This window comes from Budorcas taxicolor, chromosome 18 (genome assembly GCF_023091745.1).
Source record: "Budorcas taxicolor isolate Tak-1 chromosome 18, Takin1.1, whole genome shotgun sequence".
NCBI lineage: Eukaryota > Metazoa > Chordata > Mammalia > Artiodactyla > Bovidae > Budorcas > Budorcas taxicolor.
The window spans coordinates 9,608,878-9,629,579 of record NC_068927.1 but is presented as its reverse complement, the minus strand read 5'-3'; the positions used below and the strand labels follow the sequence as shown (position 1 = coordinate 9,629,579).

Below are 20,702 nucleotides of genomic sequence, written 5' to 3'. Positions count from 1 at the left end.
TTTGATTTGGTGCTTAGAAAAAAGGGACACTTTTGATGGGTGTAACAGGGAATAATAGGATTAATTTTTTTTATTTGGTAATTTAAAAAATTGAGATAAAATTCACATAACATAAATCCATCATTTCAAAGTATACAGTTCAGGGTGTGTGTTTTTTTTTTTAGTATATTTACAATGTTGTGCAACCATACCACTAACCCAAGAGCATTTCCATCACCCCCAAAAGAAGCCCTGTGCCCATTAGCAGTTAATCCGAATATGCCACCCAGCTCCTAGCAACTCCTAATCCACGTTCTGTCTCTAAGGACCTATTTCTTCTCATACTAATGGAATGTGATCAGATTTGGGGTACCAAAAGTTATTTCTGGCTATGGTGTGGACTCTGGGTGGGAGGAGAAGCTAAAGAGAGGTGGGAAGACCTGAGGGAGGAGGAAGATAGTAGCAGCGGGACAGAGAGAAACTGATAAAACAAAGGGACTTAGAGCTTGACTAATTGTAGGGGAAACGGGAGGGGAGCACTGGAAAAGGGCCAGCCGAGTCTCTTGCCCTAGGTGTGACTATTCACAGCGACCTGGGACACAGGAGAAGGAGCAGGTTGAGGCAGAGCAGGGAAAGATGAGTCTCAGCTTAAAAGTAAAGCCCCAGACGTCAACAGAAGAACGTTTGTGCTGTGCTTAGTCGGTCAGTCATGCCCATCTCTTTGCATCCCGTGAACTGTGGCCCACCAGGCTCCTCTGTCCATGGGGATTCTCCAGGGGGGTTGCCATGCACCTCCCCAGGGGATCTTCCCCAGCCAGGGATCAAGCCCAGGTCTTGCAAGCGGATTCTTTACCAGCTGAGCCACCAGGGAAGCCCTAAGAAGGTTTACTGAGCACTATGTGCTGCAGTAGATTAACTCATGTAGTCATTGCAGCAATCCCACGTGGTAGGTATGTGCTGACTTTATTAGCCACACGAGGAAACTGAGTCAGGAAATGCTCAAGTGTCTTGTAAAGGAAGAATCAGTCATGAATGCACAGCCAGATGTGAGGCCAGAGCCTTGGCCTGGCTTCCCTGGACAGATGTGGCCACACAGCACCGTGTGTGGCGAGCTGCCTGCCAGCAGACCCTGACTAGCGGATTAGACGTGACCCTGCAGGGAGGCCGGCTCTGGGCTGGAGCCTGTCCTCTGCTGGCCGCCTGGCCTCGGGCACGTTGCTGCTTCTCCCTGGCCCGCAGCTTCACACCTGTCAAGGAAGGGGGCCCAGTTTACAGCAGTGGTCCCCCACCTACATGCAGCCAGAGGGCTCTGAAAACACACATTTCTGGGCTCCACCCCTGGGCATCTGATTCAGAGGGTCTGAAGCAGGTCCAGGAATCTGAGATTCTAGCAAGAGCCTGGGGAGTGCTCGAGCTGCAGGGCTGGGAACCATCCTTTGAAAACTACTGACTTAGATCTAAAGGTTCATTCAGCATCTCAGGTCCTGGGATTCTTGTTCTCTAAAATTTCCAAGTATTGACATGGTCAATAAACATGAGCTGTAAGGGAGTATAACGGCAAAATGCCCACCGTACCCCAGAGCATACAATGATAGGTATCACAGATCCACTTTTTAAAAAATAAAAAGGTAATAGTAAGTGTACATTTTTTTTTGAAAAAGTATTTATATATAAAGTCTACCTATCAACAGATTAATCTATCTTTGTACTATCTTATGGGTTTCCCTAGTGGCCCACTGGTACCTGCAATGCAGGAGACACGGGTTCAATCCCTGGGTTGGGAAGATCCCCTGGAGGAGGGCAGGGCAACCCACTCCAGTATTCTTGCCTGGGGAATCCCACGGACAGAGGAGCCTGGTGGGCTACAGTCCATATGGTTGCGAAGGGTCAGACACAACTGAAGGGACAGAGCACGCATGCATATACTATCTATACTGATGTTTCTTTTAAAAACTTAAAGAAAATAGACTCAAATATTAATAGTCCTTAAGAGACAGAAGAAATACAGCTGATTTTTATTTCCCTCTGGGTTCTCATTTGCACTTCCAAGTTTTATAACTGTGTAATATACATACACATATAGGTTGCACATTACCTCTGTAATCAGAAAAAATATACATAGATGCTATTTCTTCCTTCCAAAAGCCTTCCAAGGCAATTCATCTGCTGTAAAGCTCCAATGTGACTTGCCTTTCAGAGGGCACTGCTGTCTTGTCCTTGTGAAAACTGCCCATCTGTCCAAAACAGTGGTGTGGCTGAGCTGACCCCCTTTCCTGTTCTCAGCACAGCTGCTGGGACCCGGAGTGCAGACCACTCCCTGCCCTGTAGAGTCTAAACAAGATGGTCCCAGGAAAGTGGCCATGCGGAAGAGAAGGAGAAAGCTATGAAAAGAGGGTTATGTGGCAGCTCCCACCCTGGAGCTGTGTCATCTGCTCTGCAGTGCTTGCACCCCGAAACCACACCTTTGAGGAAATTTCATCCGGCTCTGCGGTGCCCACCCTGCACCACGCACGCATAGGAATGGGCCCTCGCACACGCTTCTCGTATCATTTTGAAATTAATTTAGGATGCACCCACTTCTACAAATACTGCACCCTGGGGACAGAACACAGTTTGCAGAATAATCTCACTGGCTATGAGCCAATAGCAGTAGGCCTGAGACTTTTCTCCTGGCAGTAGTGAGAACCACTGACTCCCCTTGAAAACTGAGTTATAATGCATAAAAGCACACCGAGATTTTCACGGGGAATATGTCTAGAATATGGATCATGTCTCCTCTATTTACAGTTTTCCAGATTTTCCAAAAATGATTTACAATAAGCATTACTTTTATAAGCAGGAAAAAAAAAAGTATACATCTAAACATATAAGTACCCGTGGTTTAAACAAAATGCTCACCTGTTACTCTGGCCCTCACAGGCTCCAGTTGCTCCTTCTTATTTCTGCCAAATATTATTTCCATCGTGCAGGGCTCTGAGCAAGAGCGATGCTAACAGTGAACAGATGCTCGTCCGTGTTCAGGGACTGCTCTTGGCCCCTCCTTGTCTTCCCTCCCTGCAGCTTCCTTTACGTCTCCTTCCCTTCAGATGGCACTGGCTTCTCCCGGTGCTGTCCCTTCTGGGAGGGCCCGGGATCTCTTCCTGCACAGAGAGAAGCTGTGCTGGCGTGACGTATGTTTGGTCAAAGGTCAGTTCCGCGGCCCTGTGTCGCAGCTAATCTTTAATCCTCCGATTATGTCCCCAGCTCTCCCTTTCCACTTCCACTTTTGGCTGAACCAAAAGAAACAAACAAACAAACAACTTTCTTGATGGCTTTAAACTGGTGGGATGGGGGGAAAGATAAATTGGAAGATTGGAATTGATACATACACACTAATATATATAAAATAGATAACTAACAAGGAGCTTCTGTATAGCATAGGAAACTCTACTCAGTACTCTATAATGGCCTATATGGGAAAGAATCTAAAAAAAAGAGTGGCTATATTGTATAGGTATAACATTCATTTTGCTGTACACCTGAAATTAACATAACGCTATGTTACGCTATTGCTTTGGTCGCGATGTTGTGTCCAGTTCTTTTGCGACCCCATGGACTGTAGGCCACCAGACTCCTCTGTCCATGGGATTTCCCAGGCAAGAGTACTGGAGTGGGGTGCCATTTCCTTCTCCAGGGGATCCTTCTGACCCAGGGATCAAACCCACATCTCCTGCATCAGCAGGTGGGTTCTTTATCACTGAGCCACTAGGGAAGTCCCAAATCAACTATACTACAATAAAAATGAAAGAAAAAAGCTGGCAAGATCGTTTAGGGAAAACTGTTATGTTTTACTTTGACTAAAGGTCCTCGAGTCTCCTCACCACCCCCTACCTCCCAGCAAGAAAAAGAATCATATGTAAAGAGCAACTTAATTATATTTCATTTTTTGAAGAAGTAAACGTAAAATGTTTCATGTACCCTTTTAAACAATAAATACTGGGAACCAAAACCTTTACTCATGAACTGTAAGGAATAGTATTGAAGGTTCCTCTGCATTTCTGAATCTCGAGGTGATGCTATCACCGGAAATCCACACTCACATCACTATGAATGTTGGATGATGCTACTGACCTCACCTTCTTTTATGTTGCTTCAAGAAAGAACCAACTGTTCCTTCTCTGGGTGGAGTGAGAAAAGTGAGAGGCGCTGGCCTTTGTACAACCAGCTGGGTCTAGCAGTGTCAGGGCTGGGTCCAGACTGTCTCAGGATCGCAGAGCTCAGCTCTGAGAGCACCCTGGCCTGGCTTTGCTCCACCGTGGCCACACGTTCCAATCACCTGGTTGGGAGCTTTAGCAGTGCCCATGCTGGGCCCCACTCCAGGCCCACCCAGAGCCTCTGAAGGTGCAGCCCAGCCCTCAGGAGTCTTGCAACTTCTCCAGAAGATGCTCACTTGTGCAGCAGCTGCTAAGAAACTCTGGACCAAGGAAAGATGCTACATGTTTCCAGTGATGCTAGATTCACGTTCTTCCCTTTTCTGTTTCTGGGGTACATTACGTACCCTTTTGGAGCCTCCATTTCCTTATCTATAAATGGAGGTATAGTGACATCAAAATCTCAAGGTTATTCAGAGTCAAGAGTCTAGCAAAAGCCCCTGTCCCCCAGTCAATGTGGGGGTCCTTTTTTCCCCACTGTCTCCTAAGGCATTTCTGTTTGACCCACATTTTCCATTCAGTCCCACAATAACTTGCCAGTTTATTCTGCTGTCTGGTTTAAACACATGTATCCATGTCAAGAGTTATTTATTCCTAGGTTGTGAACGCTGAGTTCCTGTGAGGATTAAAGGAGAATGTCTGGCATGCACTGAGCCTTTGGGAAAAAATTACACTGCCAAAGGTGGCAGCTCTGGTGCAGAAATAAAGAGCTCAGGGCTTATGGGGATCAGAGGACCTGGACTCTATGATTTAAAAACTGTAACTTGTCACACGACCCCCTCTGAACCTCACTTTATTCTGCCAAAAGGGTTGGCAACGCCCAAGTCATGGGGTTTGTTGAGAGGATCAGACTGAAGCTATAAAGTGAAAACATGAGCATGTTCTCCTTGTCCATTTTGTATATTCAGAAAAGCAATGGCCCCCATCCATGGAGAATATTCTCTGAGTCAAGCACTTGGTGAAGCACTCTGCGTGTACTGGCTTGCTCTGGCCTTATATAATAATCCTGTGACATGAGTGCTCTTAGCAGCGTTTGGGGGATGAGAAAACTCAGGGAGACAACCAGGTTGCCCTGGATCACACAGCTACTAAGAGATCGAAGCAAAACCAGGAAGTCTGACTTCAAAATACACACTCTTGACAATTTCACATAGCTCCGATGAGTGAGGGATGTTTGCTAGGCTTCTACTGAACAAAGTAATGGGTAGAGGACCCCAAGAGGGCCAGTCTTGGGTTGATATGTTGGCCTTATTATATACACAACACTGAAGAACCCCTGTTCTTGAGCCCCAGTTCTTGAACCTTCATTCAGGTTCCAACTGTTCCTCAGGGCAATGTTATGGTGAAACAAAGGATTTTTTACAATGGTGATAATAACTTGATCATTACAATAGAGCTCCATATTCATTACCTAGAGCTGCCATCACAACGTAGCACAGCAGGTAATTTTCTCACTGTTCCGGAGGCTGGGGACGCCATAGCCCAGGTGTCGGCAGGGCTGATTTCTTCTGAGACGTCTTCTTGGCTTGTAGACAGTCTTCTCACTTGGTCATCCCTCTGGATGTGTGCATCCCCCCAGTGTCTCTGTGTGTCCACTTTCCCTCTTAAAAGGACACCAGTCTGTTTGGATGAGGGCCCACCCCCATGGCCTCATTTTACATTAATCACCTCTCAAAGGCCCCACCTCCAACACTGTCACAGTCTGAGGGGCTAGGGGTTGGGATTTCAACATATGAATTGGGGAGGGGCACAGCTGAGCCCGCCACAATATCATGAAGGCACAATGACAAGTTAATACAGGATATGTTGGCCGAAAGTAACAGAGTATCTGCTGACACACCAAAGACATGCATTTATCTTAGACATCAAGTCACCTGGGGGGCGCGGGGGCTCGGAAGCTCACCTGGGTCATCTCACCAGGCTCCCACCTCCCACGCTGCCTTCCTCAGAGGGTTAATTTTTCACTCCTGGGCTTGCTCAGTTTTGCTTATGAATGACTGCCTTCCCTCCAGGAATCATGTCCTTGCAGAATAACTACAAAAGTAAGTAGCTAAGCTGGGGACATAGCAGGCATTTTTTAAAAACACTTGCCTCTCTTTTTGTGCTAGAGAAAACTCTTTCCCGTAATGACCTGAGCAGATTTTTCTTAGTCTCATTGGTGGAACAGTGTCACATGATCTCCCCTAGTCCAGTCCCTGGCAAGGAGGAACAGCAGTGCCCCAAGTTCCTTAAATCCATCAAGAGTCACCCCTGAGGAGGATGTTGCCATCTGAATCATACCAGGATTCCATGAGCAAGGAAAAAGGAGGGAATGGCTTGTCATAGGCAATCCACAGTGTCGGCTGCAGGCAGTACAACGTTCCTGCGTCCTCAAATTCACATTTCCTTGGCACCAACTACGGGCTGAAAATGCAGCAGCAAGCCAAGCAGGAAAACTATTCCGTGCCTTCTGGGAACTTACACTGACTACACACCAAGTTCTGAGGATACAGAAGGGATTAATGAGAGTCAGTCCCTGCCTTCTTAGGCTCTCATGATGTTCTTTCGGTTTGGGGGCTGAGTCTGCATACCCCACAGGACACACATTTCCTAAGGCAGTTAAAGGTGGTGCAGTGGTTCACAGGGCTGTCTTCATGTCAAACTTCTACCCTCCCTCTTTGTAAACAGTGCTATTTCCCAAGAAGCTCTGGCATCGCTCTGGAACCACAAAGCCTGACCCCTGCTTTCTATGTCTTTGCTAATATGGAAGAGTGGACAAGTAGGAGTTGTCTCCTGGCCTGTCCTCCAGCCTCTGATAAACACCACTCATAAGGTCAACAGCTAGTCTGTGCATGTTCTTGCCCAGTACCCAGTAATGCTGCCCACTTTTTGAAGCTGTTGGTTGAGGAACAGAGTAAACATGAGAACAAAAGTAGGTGTTATCCAAAAAGTAGGTGTTTCACAATTTCTAAAATGCCTTAAAATGGGACAAAAACTGGCCAATGCATAAGCGAACAGGGCAAGGGGAATATGAAGGGAAGCAGCTCTTTATACACAAGAGTTTTGGTCATTTATTGATATGTAACAAACCACTCTAAGACTCAGTGTCTTCAACATACAGATGGCCAAAAAACACATAAAAAGATGCTCAACATCACTAATTATTGTGTGTGTGTGTGTGTGTGAGTTGCTCAGTCGTGTCTGACTCTTTGCAATCCTACAGATTGTAGCCCATCAGGCTCCCCTGTCCATGAGATTCTCCAGGCAAGAATACTGGAGTGGGTTAGAGAAATCCAAATCAAACTATAATGAGGTACCACCTCACACCAGTCAGAATGGCCATTATTTAAAAGTCTGCATGAAACAAATGCTGGAGAGAGTGTGGAGAAAAGGGAACCCTCCGCCTACACTGTTGGTAGGATATAAATTGGTGCAGACACTATGCAGACCAGTATGGAGGTTCCTTAAAAAATAAAAATACCATATGATCCAGCAATCCCACTCCTGGGCGTGTATCTGGAGAAAACCGTAATTCGAAAAGATATACGGACCCCTATGTTCATTGCACCATTATTTACGATAGCCAGGGCATGGAAGCAACCTAAATGCCCATCAACAGATGAACAGATAAAGAAGATGAGGTGCATATATGCAATAGAATATTATTCATCCATAAAATAGGACGAAATGATGCCATTTGCAGCAACATGGATGGACCTAGAGGCTATCACACTAAGTGAAGTGAGTCAGACAGAGACACATACCATATGATATCACTTATAAGTGAAATCTAAAATACGGAACAAATGAATCCATCTACAACGCAGAAACAAACTTACAGACATAGGGAGCACACTTATGATTACCAAAGGGAAAAGGTGGGAGAGGGGTAAATTAGGAGTTTGGGATTAATATAAACACACTACTATATACAAAGTAGAAAATCAACACAGAGAACTCTACTCAGTATTCTGTGCTAACCTAAATGGGAAGAGAGTCTGAAAAAGAATGGATGGATGTATCTGTATAACTGAATCACTTTGCTGCACACCTGAAACCTATACAATATTGTCAATCAACCCCAAAATAACACAAAAATTAAATTAAAAAACACTATTAAATGGAAAAAAAAGACTTAGTGACTTCAAACAACAGCCATTTTGATTGCGTCTGCGGGTTCAGTGGGCTCAGCTCTGGGGGTCTGCAGTGCTGTGTGGGTCAGTCCTCTGCTTTCACTGTGTGTGGTTCCGGGAGTGGTTGGGAATCTGCTGGCAGCTGACTGGGACACCAGGAGCGCTGGGCCTGGACCTCTCTCCCTCTCCATGTGGTCTCAGGGCCCGTCACTCACCCTCTCCCTGAGATCTATCAGGATAGCCAGAACTTCTTCCGTGGCAGCAAAAGTCCCCTTAAGATGAAGGCTTCAAGAGAGAGGAAGCCAAAGATACCAGTCTCCGCTAAGGCTGAACCCAGGACTGGTGGATGGTGAGGAAGCATGGATGACCCTGTCACTGACATAGTAAGAGATACTAACTATAAGTGCCATTTATTGAGAGCTTCCTGTGTACTGGGCTTTCTTCTAAAACTTTTGTACGTAAAAACTCATGTCCTCCACACAATAACCCTAGGTACAGGTGTTTAGCTCCATGGTACAGATAAGGAGAGGGAGGCACAGAGGAGCTAAGTAACTTTCCTAATATACGGAACTCGGCTTTGAACCATGCCTGAGCGACTGAACTGAACTGAACTGAACTGTAGACATGTGCAGCTGGTGGCTGCCGTATTGGACAGTGCGGATCATCATGGAAGGTTCTTCTGACAGTGCTGAGTTAGCTGGAGAGCTGCCAGGATGGCATTTATATGTGACTCGGGCAGACAGAAGCAGGTATGACTGCACAACAAGCCAGTTTGGAGGGTACAAGGGTCAGAGAAGCACATGGTTCACAGTGGTAAAAATGCAAATAGCCCAAGTATCCATTCATTTATCCATTCACATATTCATCTGCTCCACAAGTATAGAGCGCCTCCCTCGGGGAGGGGGGTAGCAGTGGCACACCAGAGGTGACAAAGAGGCAGGCGTGGGAAATCCTCTAGGGTGAGGAACGTGGTGAGGAGAGTGAATGTCCAGAAGGCTTCCCAGAAGGGGCAATGCTGAGCTGAGAGCTGAAGGATAACTGGGAGTTGGCCACATGGAGAAGCTGGGAAGAGGCCAAAAGGGGACCCAGCTTGGGTAGAGACTCAGAGACATCACACAGCCTGGCCACACCACTTCGTACCAGACTCTTGACGGAGTGGGCATGCAGGAGAGGGGAGGAGGGATCGGGGGAAACGGTGGGCAAGAGAGAGGGAAGCGGGGAAGAGAACTGTTCAGACTTGAAGCACTGGAGGCTGGGGTTGCCAAGAGGGAAGCAGGAAGAAGGTTGGAACTCTAGGAGGCGCTGACTGGCAGGGCCCTTCCCTGAGCTGGGTTGAGTATCCCTGGAGCTCCTCCCAAGTCACACACATGTTTGCACAAGCTGGCCATGTTGCCTCCAGCAGCAATCCAGAGACTTGGAAGAGGACTCCCTCCCAGAGGGCGGAGGGCGGAGTGCAGAACCACACACCGTCTGCCCTCTGGAGGGTCTGAGAGGCTCTCAGGGGGAGCAAGAAGGCATGGTCTCCTCCCTCGGGAAGGGGGAAGGACGGGCCTTCCCAGATGTGTGCCCCGCTTTGTGCTTTGTGCTCACCAGCCATATTTTCTTATCCTGGCCCAGACCCAGCAGGCACTATTACTGTCCCCTCTTTATGGAGGAGGGCTTCCCTTGTGGCTCAGCTGGTAAAGAATCCACCTGCAATGCAGGAGACCTGGGTTCGATCCCTGGGTTGGGAAGATCCTCTGGAGAAGGGAAAGACTGTCCACTCCAGTATTCTGACCTAGAAAATTCCATGGACTTGCATAGTCCATGGGGCCGCAAAGAGTTGGACACAACTGAGCGACTGAACTGGAAGCTACTCTCTCCGGGAGGTGGTGATGGACAGGGAAGCCTGGCGTGCTGCAGTCCATGGGGCCGCAAAAAGTCGGACACAACTGAGCAACTGAACGAACTGAACTTTATGGAGGAAGCAACTGAAGCTTTTGAGGCTGTAGCCCTGGGCCAGAAATCACACAACAAGGCAGGGGTAGGTGACTGAACATGGGATCCCCTTACCTGATCATCTGGAGAAGGAGGCAGGAAGAGGAGGCTACACTTCCCTGAGGCCACTTTTTCCATGGAGCATGTTACATCCATAAAGCAGTCTTGGGATCAAGAAGTAAAGCTAAATTCAAAAGGAGAAGTTCTTGTGATATAAAAACAACAGCCTCGGGGCTCCCCTGGTGGTGGCTCGGCTCGTTGATAAAGAATCTGCCTGCTGATGCAGGAGACACGCGTTCAATCCCTGATCCTGGAACATCCCACATGCTGAGGGGCGACTAGGCCCAGCTGACGCAACCGCTGAGCCTGTGCTCTAGAGCCTGGCAGCTGCAGCTGCTGAAGCCCTGGAGCTCGGGAGCCCGGGCTCTGCGACAAGAGAAGCCAGCGTGATGAGAAGCCTTTAAAGTACAGCTTGAGAGTCGCCTCCACTTGCCACAGCTAGAGAAAAGCCTGTGCAGCAACAGAGACCCAGCACAGCCAAAAATAAACATAAATAAATAAAATCATTAAAAACAAAAAAAAAGACAGCCTCGGACTTCCCTGCTGGTCCAGTGGTTAAGACTCTGCGCTTCCACTGCAAGAGGCATAGGTTCGATCCCTGGTCAGGGAAGTTCTGCGTGACACGCAGTACAGCCAAAAAAATAAATAAAAATAAAAAACCCACAGCAGCCTTATTTCACAATTCTGTATCTTCTGCTAAAATTATGGCCTATAATGAGTTAATGTTTCCCTTTTGGAGATAATGTTATCATATCTAAATTACTTTGCAGTTTTCCAATTAAGCTAACTTTTAAATGGTGCCTCTAATTAGCCATGGTGATAAGCTGAGCAGATAATGTGGAAATCTTGGATAGCAGGGTTCAGGGTGGCAAAGTCCCAGCAAAGGCGGCAGCTGCCTCCCCTAGGGACAAGCACTGGGACGGGGTGGGGGTGGGGGGGCGGGACACAGGATTTAGGGAGCAGGGGGTGAGCCTCCCTGGGACTCCAGGAGCAAACACTTCTTTGCTGAACAAAGACCATAAATTATGCCATTAACACTTAACAGGATTTGTAACTTCCTCAAAATTCTACTAACCAGCAGAGGCTGGTGTCAAATAGGGTATGACAGGCAGAAAAGCGGGAAATCATAGCTCCTGACCTCAGGGAGCTGACCTGACCTCATGGAGAAAGGAATGCAGGTAATAATAATAATAACCACATGGCACCCCACTCCAGTACTCTTGCCTGGAAAATCCCATGGACGGAGGAGCCTGGCGGGCTGCAGTCCATGGGGTCGCTAAGAGTCGGACACGACTGAGCCACTTCACTTTTACTTTTCACTTTCATGCATTGGAGAAGGCAATGGCAACCCACTCCAGTATTCTTGCCTGGAGAATCCCAGGGACGGGGGAGTCTGGTGGGCTGCCGTCTATGGGGTCGCACAGAGTCGGACACAACTGAAGTGACACAGCAGCAGCACACAGATGTACTGTATATTATCATTTATATAAAACGAATCTGTCATACTTGGGAGCTAGAATTGACAAGACTAAAATACAGTGGGCATTAATGTTAAAATGGAAGTAAACTGTTATAAAGACATGAAATAAGTGGCACTTAACTCCTGCCGCACCTGAGAAGGCTTAGGGGAAGAGGTTTACAGTTGAGCTATTCTTGAAAAAGTGTGTAAGTGTGCAAATGTATAAGAGAAGGCATTCTCAGTAAAGAAACAGCATGTGCAAAAGAGTGGTGGCTGGCTGCGGCAGGCCACCCAGCGGGAGATAAGGTAAGGTTCTGTAGTTTATCTTGGTTCTGGGGTACTGATATGAAACAGGAACTTGGCAATCTGGGGGCCTCTGCCTGAGATGCCTCTTCAACTAGCTCTCCTCCAATCCCTACCTCTACCCCATTTCTTTCTAGTCCTTCAAGATCCAGGTTACCAGGCACCTTACAGTAGCAAACAACCAAGTACATGTGAGCAAACCTGGAAGGTTCATCTACACAAATGTTTAAAAAATCTAGAGAACACCACCCACTATTCCAATACTGAGGTCATTATCAGCTGCTCAGAGCTGGTCCCCAAGTATAGTACTGAAATCATCAGAAGAGTGTGCAGGACACGATGACTCAGCTGTGCAAACATGTTTCTCGGAATTTGATCCAGCAGCCTAAGCCTTCAGGTGGGATCAGAAACAGGAACAACAGCGAGATTATTAATTTGGTTTAAATAGGTGTTGAGTCTACAGCAAGAATCACAGAGATGTTCATGCCCTGTGGGCAGCATCCCAGTCCTGAGAAGAGACTTGTCTGAGCTTGGCTTTCCCAGAAGCAGACCTGAAGACCAAGATTCCAGTGCACAGACGGTTTATTTGGGACATAAACCCAGAAAATGCCAGCGAGGGAGTGGGAAGTGAGACCGGGAGGGCAGACATTGCTGTTGTCATTTAGTTGCTAAGTCATGTCTGACTCTTTGCGACGCTGTGGACTGTAGCCTGCCAGGCTCTTCTGTCCATGGGATTTGCCAGGCTAGAATACTGGAGTGGATTGCCATTTCTTTCTTCAGGGAATCTTCCCAACCCAGGGATCAAACCTGTGTCTCCTGCTTGGTAGGCAGATTCTTCACCACTGAGCCACCTAGGAAGACTTTGGTAGACATTAACAGTGCATTATCAAGGCCATTACCATCTGGGACAACTGAGCTCCCTTGGTGGGGAACTCTAGAGATGGTGTGAACATGCCTTAGAGTGATCTTGAGAGAGCTGGGGGATTGACCCAGCAACTTTGGTCAATAAGGGTGAGAGTTTCTCCTGACAGGCTAACTTCTGGAAACGTCCATCCTGTTCCTTGTGTGCAGAGGGAGGCAAAGAGCCATGGGTGTCTGCATTGAGAAGCCTTACATGGTATAAGGGGCTAAGGTAAGGCATTGCCAGTGTCTGCTATAACCCTCAAGAGGTAACTCAGAAGATGTTCATAGCAGTGTTGACTAGGATAGCAAAACTGAATAGATGGAGAAAATCACACATAAAATCTAGCAAATGGGAATGGATGAGTAAAGGTCCATTCATGAAAGGAGACTCAGCCACCACCATGCTGATTTCAAAGCCATTTAGCAACATGAAAAAGACTTCCTATAATACTAAGAGGGAAAGGCAGGATTCAATGTGAACTAGTTAGTTATACGTGTACTATGACTGTGCCTGAGTAAAATGTTTATCTTCAAGAGAAGAAGCATTCAAAGGAGACACAAAGAAATGAAAATGTGTTAGGAGGATGAAACTATGAAAATTCTTTTGCTTTGTTGTCTTTTTGATCAAATAAGTGACAAAGATTCAATATGACTAACAAAAACACCAATTCATGTAGAATTGTACCCTTTTCCAAATAAACTGCTTGCACTTGAGTTCTTGTCTCAGGTTTCTGAGGGAAGCCAGACTAATGTGGGTCTGTTCCTAGGACTGGGATGTCTGGTCTGCAGGGCATGAACAGCATTCTGGTTCTTTTTAGGGACTCAATGTCCTATTTAAACCAAACCTGCTCTCTTCCTCTTTTCCACTTACTGATAATGCCAACCAGGATTTGCAGGCTTGGGCAGCTGGATTGGATCCCTGGAATCAGGCTCACATGGGTCCAGTCATGTCCTGTGTCTTTTCTTCACATACACAGAGGTTAAGGCACCTTGAGAGCTGACATCACCCAGATAAATTCTGTGCCCAGGAGTCTGCAATTAATCAGAATATGAAGAACATGAAAATGGAATTTAGCCTGCAGATTTGCAATCCTTATCGAATGTCGCCAAGCACATTCCATGAGGCACATAAATTAAGCCTTTACCCAGGAGATACGCTATCTCTGCGTGTGGCCTTCCACATAATTTTCTAAAGAAAGTCATTTGTTGCTTGGCCCCTAGAGATAAGAGGCTAGCTCTGCCCAGCCGTTGTTCCAGCCTGTGAGTCAGCGCTGACATCGAATCGTACCCAGGGCCCTGCCTGGCGGAACGACTCCTGAGGGCTTGGAAGGCTTCTGGGAATGGAAATTGGGTTGGGGGGAGGGGTTGGTTTTCAAGGGTCAGCCCCAGGGACCTGGGATGGGGCCAGGCTGGCCAGTGCAATTGAGTCCTACTGTGTGCCAGCCAAGGGATACACGGAGATTAAGAGACATCACTCCTTCTCCCCAATAAATGCACAGAATAAAATGATCCAAGTGTACCTCAACAGAAAGATGGATAAGCAATATGTGGTCTATATTACCTGCAGTAAAAAAGGAATAAAGTGAAAACTTAGAAAATATTATGCTAGACACAAAGGTACACATATGATTCTGTGTGTATGAAACATCCAGAATGGTTAAGTCCATAAAGACAGAAAGTCGTAGTTGCCAGAAGCTGGGGGAGAGAGGGATGGGAGCGAAAAACAAAAAGTGGTAACTTAGGTCAGAGCAAGTTAACAGCTTAAAACCAAACATCAGATAACTGTGTTTTCTAAAGCCTTTGGCCACCCTGCCATGAGAATCCATTTATCTGATACCTTTTCTGAAGGCTCCAGAGTCCCACCACATTGCATGGCTCCCTTCTCCAACCACAAATTACTAGCTTCTTAAGCAGCCCATCTCTTCCAGTGCTGTGTTTTGTCATAATGGTATAAACCAGGCCCTGGTATCACCCCTATCACAACCCAAATGGCCTCCATAGATATCTTTCTAAAGAAAAAATTCGCTAGAGAAACTCTCGCATTTTCCCACTGCTAAAGTACCATAGTAATTTTGGCAAACTTAATTAATATTAAAAGTTATCATGAACAACAAACATTACCCAGAAAGGCAAACAAAAAGCTAAGGTGGGGATATAACATATCTGAAAGACTCTTCATTGAACATTTATTCTATAAACTTTTTAGGAATGCTCTCCCCACCAAAAAAAAAAAAAAAGAAAAGCATCAATACCTGCTGTAAGATGGATGAACCTTGAAGACATTATGCTAAAGTGAAAGAAGCCAGTCACAAAAGGCAACATAGTGTAAGATTCCATTTAGATGAAATTTCCAGAATAGTGGGTACATGGGATGTACCATATTTTATTAACCAGTTTTCTCTCAACGGATGTTTAGGTTGTTTCCAATCTTTCCTTCTTACAAAATTCTGCAACAAATAACCATATATCTATATATATAATATTTCACATATGTATGAATTTTTCTGTAGGTAAAATTCCTAGAAGTGGAACTGCAACATTACAGAGATTTTGCTTTTAAAATTTTAATGTTTTTTGGTAGGTATTTCTATACTGCCCACAACAGAGATTGTACTAATTTATAATTCCAACAGCAATCAGTGAAAAACCCTGTTTCCCCACATTTTGGGGGTGTATTTGGAAACACTGTCAGGGACCAGTTCTTATAGGGCCTTGAATACAAAGCCAAGAGGCTTGAACTTGATCCATTGACCATGGACACCTGTTGGAGGGTTTAGGCAGTTGGGTGAGGATGGGCAGGTTTGAAGTTTTAAAAGCTTATTTTCATGATGACATCAAATAAATTTTGTAGGAAATATTTATTCTCAAATAGGCACAAGTGGCAATGTGATAAGTCAGAGAGCAGAAAAAAGTCTTACTTAGGATAAAGCCATGCTGGGAGAATGTGATTATCATCTGGGCAGAGTGGCCACTCCAGACAGTAGGGCTGGAGATGAGCACAACTTGGTTTCTTCACCATCCATAACTCTAGCTTTCCTGCTGTTTTCCTTTTATCGCATAGTTCCCACAAGCTGATGGCTCCTCGTGAAACATTTAGCCCTGAAGGGTAATGACGTAAAACCAGTAACCAGTCATTTTTATCAGAAGCTGACAGTTGACCCAATGACAAGCAGACAGGTGATACAGCAATGTTATCTTTCTCTACAAGACTGTTCTGCAAATTAACTGGATTTGGACCTGTCATGGAACAAAGAGCCGGGGGAAGCAAAACGGCAGACACATTTCATCCTGAGTGTTTTGTCTCTTAAACAAGAGGTTAGTCACTATGATGTGATACAAAACGAGGAGGAAAGATGGATCGCAGTCAGTTGTGAGAGCACCAACATATGAAGGACCTGAGCCGACTCCACCCAGATGCTCCAGCCGCGGTTCAAACATGAGCACCTTGGCCGTGGTACTCCTGGGGCTTGCTCTGGAGTTTGGGGCCATTACTGCTAAGCCAGAGGATGGCAGCTTTTGCTCTAAGAGCCAAGTGGCTTTCAGAGATGCTTGCTATGAATTTGTGTCTCTCAGCCGCACCTTCTATGGTGCCCAGCGCTGGTGCGAGGGGCAAGGAGGTCATCTGGTCTTCATTCGTGATGAAGCCACCCAGCAATTTCTGCAGAAGCACCTCTCCCAGGACAGGGAATGGTGGATTGGACTCACAGGGAACTCAGCTCGGAATGGAACCGCGGAAGGTAGGTGCTGTGATAATTACAGTTTACGGGGAGTTTGTGGCTGTGATTCTCACCACAGCTTCTTATCCAGAGCTCCATGGAGCAAATTAACATGTGCCAATTCTCATGATTAGGAGATTCTCCTTTTGGTTGTTTTGTGGATCAAATGAAATAATTCTTGCTCAGTAGCTAGCAGAGAATCTGGCACACAGCTAACGTGCTAGAAATGTCCTTTTCTTTACTTGTGCCTAAGACTAGCTGTGGCATCTTCAGTTCTTGGTGGAACAGTGATGGGCACTGCCCTGAGGGCTTCACATCCATTTTCACACTGAATCCTTATAATTGATGAGAATTATCACTGTTGTCCCTACTCAATAAACAAGAAAACTGAGCCTCAGGAAATAATGACTAAGTTATTTCCAAAGCACTCCCATATGTCTTTCCTTACTTGTTATGAGGCTGAAGCGGGTTAAGTGCTTAACACAGTTCAGTTCACAACAGAAAGTCTCATGTTAACGGTCGCCCTGGAAACCCTTCCTTATCCTTTTCTCGGTTCTTGGTGGAATAGTGAGCCTTCCTTTAACCCCCGCATGTTCAGGTGAGTCCTCCTCTTTGCACCTGAGGACCTTGTCCACTTCTGGCATGACGTCAGTTCTTAGGTGTCTTCCCCCACACTGTGAACTCTTCAAGGGAAGGAATGGTATTCTGGCCATTTTTGTTTTCCTGGGGTCCGTTCATAACAAAGAATGGGTGTTCATATTTAAGCTTTACACCTGCCCCATGAGGCGAGCACTGCTACACTTATTTTATGGACAGGAAAAATATGTCCAGAGAGAGGACATGACTTGTTCAAGATGACAGTGTCCTGCCACCTTGCATTGCTCTGTAGAAACTGCTGGACTTTAGCAATGAGTAGCTTGGTCTGGGCTGAGCACCTGCAGAAACGTGCCAGCATGGATGGAAAGGCTTTAATAAAGGAGCATCCGGCAAAGCTCAGTTTAGGAAACTTACAACCAGGAGATCTGAATTCTAAGATGCATCTTCAGGTGACATCCATTGAACGGTTTCTTGTTTTGTAGGCACAGAAAGTGTGGATTTCGGTATATCAGACACTCGTCTACACGCAGTTAAAGGAGCATGTCTATTTTAGATCTTTCCTTGCTCATTATTGGCTGTGCTGGGCCTTTGCTGCTGCGTGAAGGCTGGCTCTAGTTGCAGCAAGTGGGGGCTGCTCTCCAGGCGCAGGGGCTTCTCTCGTCCTGGAGCACGGGCTCTGGGGGGAACCGGCTGCCGCAGCTGTGGCATGTGGGCTCAGTAGCTGTGGCACACGGGCTTAGCTGCCCCGCAACATGCAGGATCTCCCCAGACCAGGGATCGGACCAGTGTCCCCTGCATTGGCAGGTGGATTCTTTACCACTGAGGTCCGGAGCATGTCTGTTTAAAATCTCCAAGGGATGCTGCATGGCTGTTACAGAAAATGGGGTAGATCTGAGTAGGCTGCTAGGTCCCAACCTCCAACATTCAAAGTTGCTTAAGAAGCAGGGGACTGTCCTGGCTGTGTGCAGTACCATAGCATTTGTGTACTATGCTACGTACCATTCGTGTACTAGATTCCAGGTGCTCTAGAGGTGGATGTGTGCATGCCATTTGTTCTGGAACAATTTGCAAGAAACATAACAATGATGGGAGAAGTCTGTGAGTTGAAAGAGGGAAGATGTTTTCATTTTATACCTTTTTGCTCTCTTTGAATCTTCCTTAACCATATGTATGGATTCCTTTTCCTCTAAAAAATGGTAAATGTATTTTTAAGTCTTCACAGTGAATATTTCATATCCAGTGCTTTCGAGATCTCTGGTGTCGTTGATACACACACACACACACACACACAGAGTCTCTCTCTCACTTCTTCAGTAGTCTTGTCAGTGCATTCAAGTCTCTGAAGAGTACTGAGGCAATGAAAACTGCTTTAACTTATCCCTGTCCACGTATATATAACAAGTCCCTGTTTCTTTCTGAAACATTTCTTACCATCCCAAGGCACACTGCTATGCTCTTTTTTAGACTGGGCTTAGACATTGCTGGGAGCATCATTTATTTAATCAAACTGCCTTGCATGGGCTCTCTGGCTCGGTGACCTGGTTTACAAGTCAGGAAACCTGGAAGACAGGTCTTCCTGTCTTACGTTGGAAGACAGTGGCTAGGCAATGCTCCTGCACTGGCGTGGCACAGAGGCCCTCAGGCTGTCCGTCAGCACTGATTAAGCACCCACGGCACACAAGGAGTGGCGCTGGGGCAAGGCCTGGTGGTTGTGTTCCCATCCCAGGGCCCAGGATCTGGATGGACGCCTCAGGTGTGAGCTACAGCCACTGGCGCCGAGGGCAGGATGCTTCTGCACCCAAAGCCTGCAGCTACATCGGGAGAGACCCTTCCTTTAGGTGGGTGGCTTCGGACAACTGCACGCAGGAGTTCGCCTTCATCTGTCAGTTTGGTGAGTTGGCCTCTGCTCTGGGGTCCCCCTCCATCTTTTTCTCTCTCTTGGTTTGTCCCTGTCTCTCCACATCTCTCCTCTCACTGTGTCTCTCTGTGTCTCTCTCTGAATGCCCACGGTCTCTGTGTGTGATGCTCTGGGTCTCTCTGTGTCTCTCTGTCTCTGTGTGTCTCTCTGTGTCTCTCTGTTTCTCTCTGTGTCTCTCTGTGTTTCTCTCTGAATCCCCACGGTCTCTGCGTGTGATGCTCTGGGTCTCTCTGTGTCTCTCTGTCTCTCTCTGAATGCCCACGGTCTCTGCGTGTGATGCTCTGGGTCTCTCTGTCTCTGTGTGTCTCTCTGTCTCTCTGTTTCTCTCTGTGTCTCTCTGTGTCTCTCTCTGAATGCCCACGGTCTCTGCGTGTGATGCTCTGTCTCTGTGTCTCACTCCACCGTCTCTCCAGCTTGCATCCCTGCCCACTTACCTGCCTACCTCTGCGCTAGGCTCACCTGTCTCTGTCTTCCCCTCTCACAATCTGCATTAGAGGGAGATGCCCAGCTCCATTTCCTTTCCTTTCCAGTCTTCCCGTGGAAGGAGATGTGGTCCCAGGAGATTGTTCTCACTCGCCCTTGACTCCTGCTCCCTGGTCAGCCTGGCTTTGAGCCCCTCACCCCCAACTCCTGAATCCCCTCTATGCTCTGCTCTTGTGCCCTTTCCAGCTGCTGCCTGTGGTTGACCCTTTGCGGGCCCTGGGGGCTGTGTGTGTGTGCAAGTCCCTGAAGGCATGGCCTGTGGCTCCATGCTGGGTCCTGCCCGCCATGTGGGGCCTGGTCTTGGAGTTGAGCTATCCCATGGTCCCCCGACCCTCAAGCCAGGCTCAGTAGAAGCTTTTGGGCTTTCTGGGCCCAGCTCTCTTCCTGTTTCTAAACCCCTTAGTGGAGACTCTGCCTTCCAGGCCCCATTCTGGGCTCAGACACTTACAGGGGTCCCTGCTCTATTTCCCCCATGCTCAGCTTTAAATAGGTGCATTCAAGCTTAACTCTCCTGCCTGGCTGATTCTGAAACTCAGAAACTTTGTGCACCTGTGGGTTATGCAACTTCCCTGGCTTACCAAGTCCCTCCCTCACCCCCACGAAGCCCCTCCCCTTCCCCACCCCGACCACAAGCCTGTCTCAGCACCTTCAGCCCCAGGAGCTGAACTGCGCACGCCTGTGTGCACTTACTCGTCACACAGTAGAAGGACCTCTACTGTTCTGTTGCAGGCCCGCTACAAAGCTAAGAAAGGGAGGCTCGGAAGTTCTGGGGTAAGTTCCTGGCCCAAGGTCACACATCTAGGAAGTGACGAGACGAGACGTGACGATCAGAGACAGAGAGAGAGGGGTAGATGCTGTGCTACTGGCTTTGAAGACAGAGGAAGGGGCCACGGAATGAGGACTGTAGGGGCCTCTGGAAGCTGGAAAAGGCAAGGGAATCGATTCTCCCCTGAAGGCTCCAGGAGCAATCAGCCCTGGCCACACCTGGATTTTAGCCCAGCAAAG

At 47.2% G+C, this 20,702-nt stretch overlaps 2 protein-coding genes across 2 annotated transcripts in view; one reads left to right on the top strand and one right to left on the bottom strand.

Annotated features, from left to right (window-relative positions):
* Positions 1-2,941, bottom strand: part of BCO1 (beta-carotene oxygenase 1) — a 29,741-nt gene extending 26,800 nt beyond the window's left edge. Inside the window, exon 1 of the mRNA XM_052656586.1 lies at positions 2,878-2,941. Within this exon, the coding sequence (XP_052512546.1) occupies positions 2,878-2,941 (64 nt within the window). The remainder of the gene's footprint in view (positions 1-2,877) is intronic.
* Positions 2,942-16,419: 13,478 nt separating this feature from the next.
* Positions 16,420-20,702, top strand: part of PKD1L2 (polycystin 1 like 2) — a 100,355-nt gene continuing 96,072 nt past the window's right edge. Inside the window, exons 1-2 of the mRNA XM_052656165.1 lie at positions 16,420-16,720; positions 19,023-19,187. Of these exons, the coding sequence (XP_052512125.1) occupies positions 16,420-16,720; positions 19,023-19,187 (466 nt within the window). The remainder of the gene's footprint in view (positions 16,721-19,022; positions 19,188-20,702) is intronic.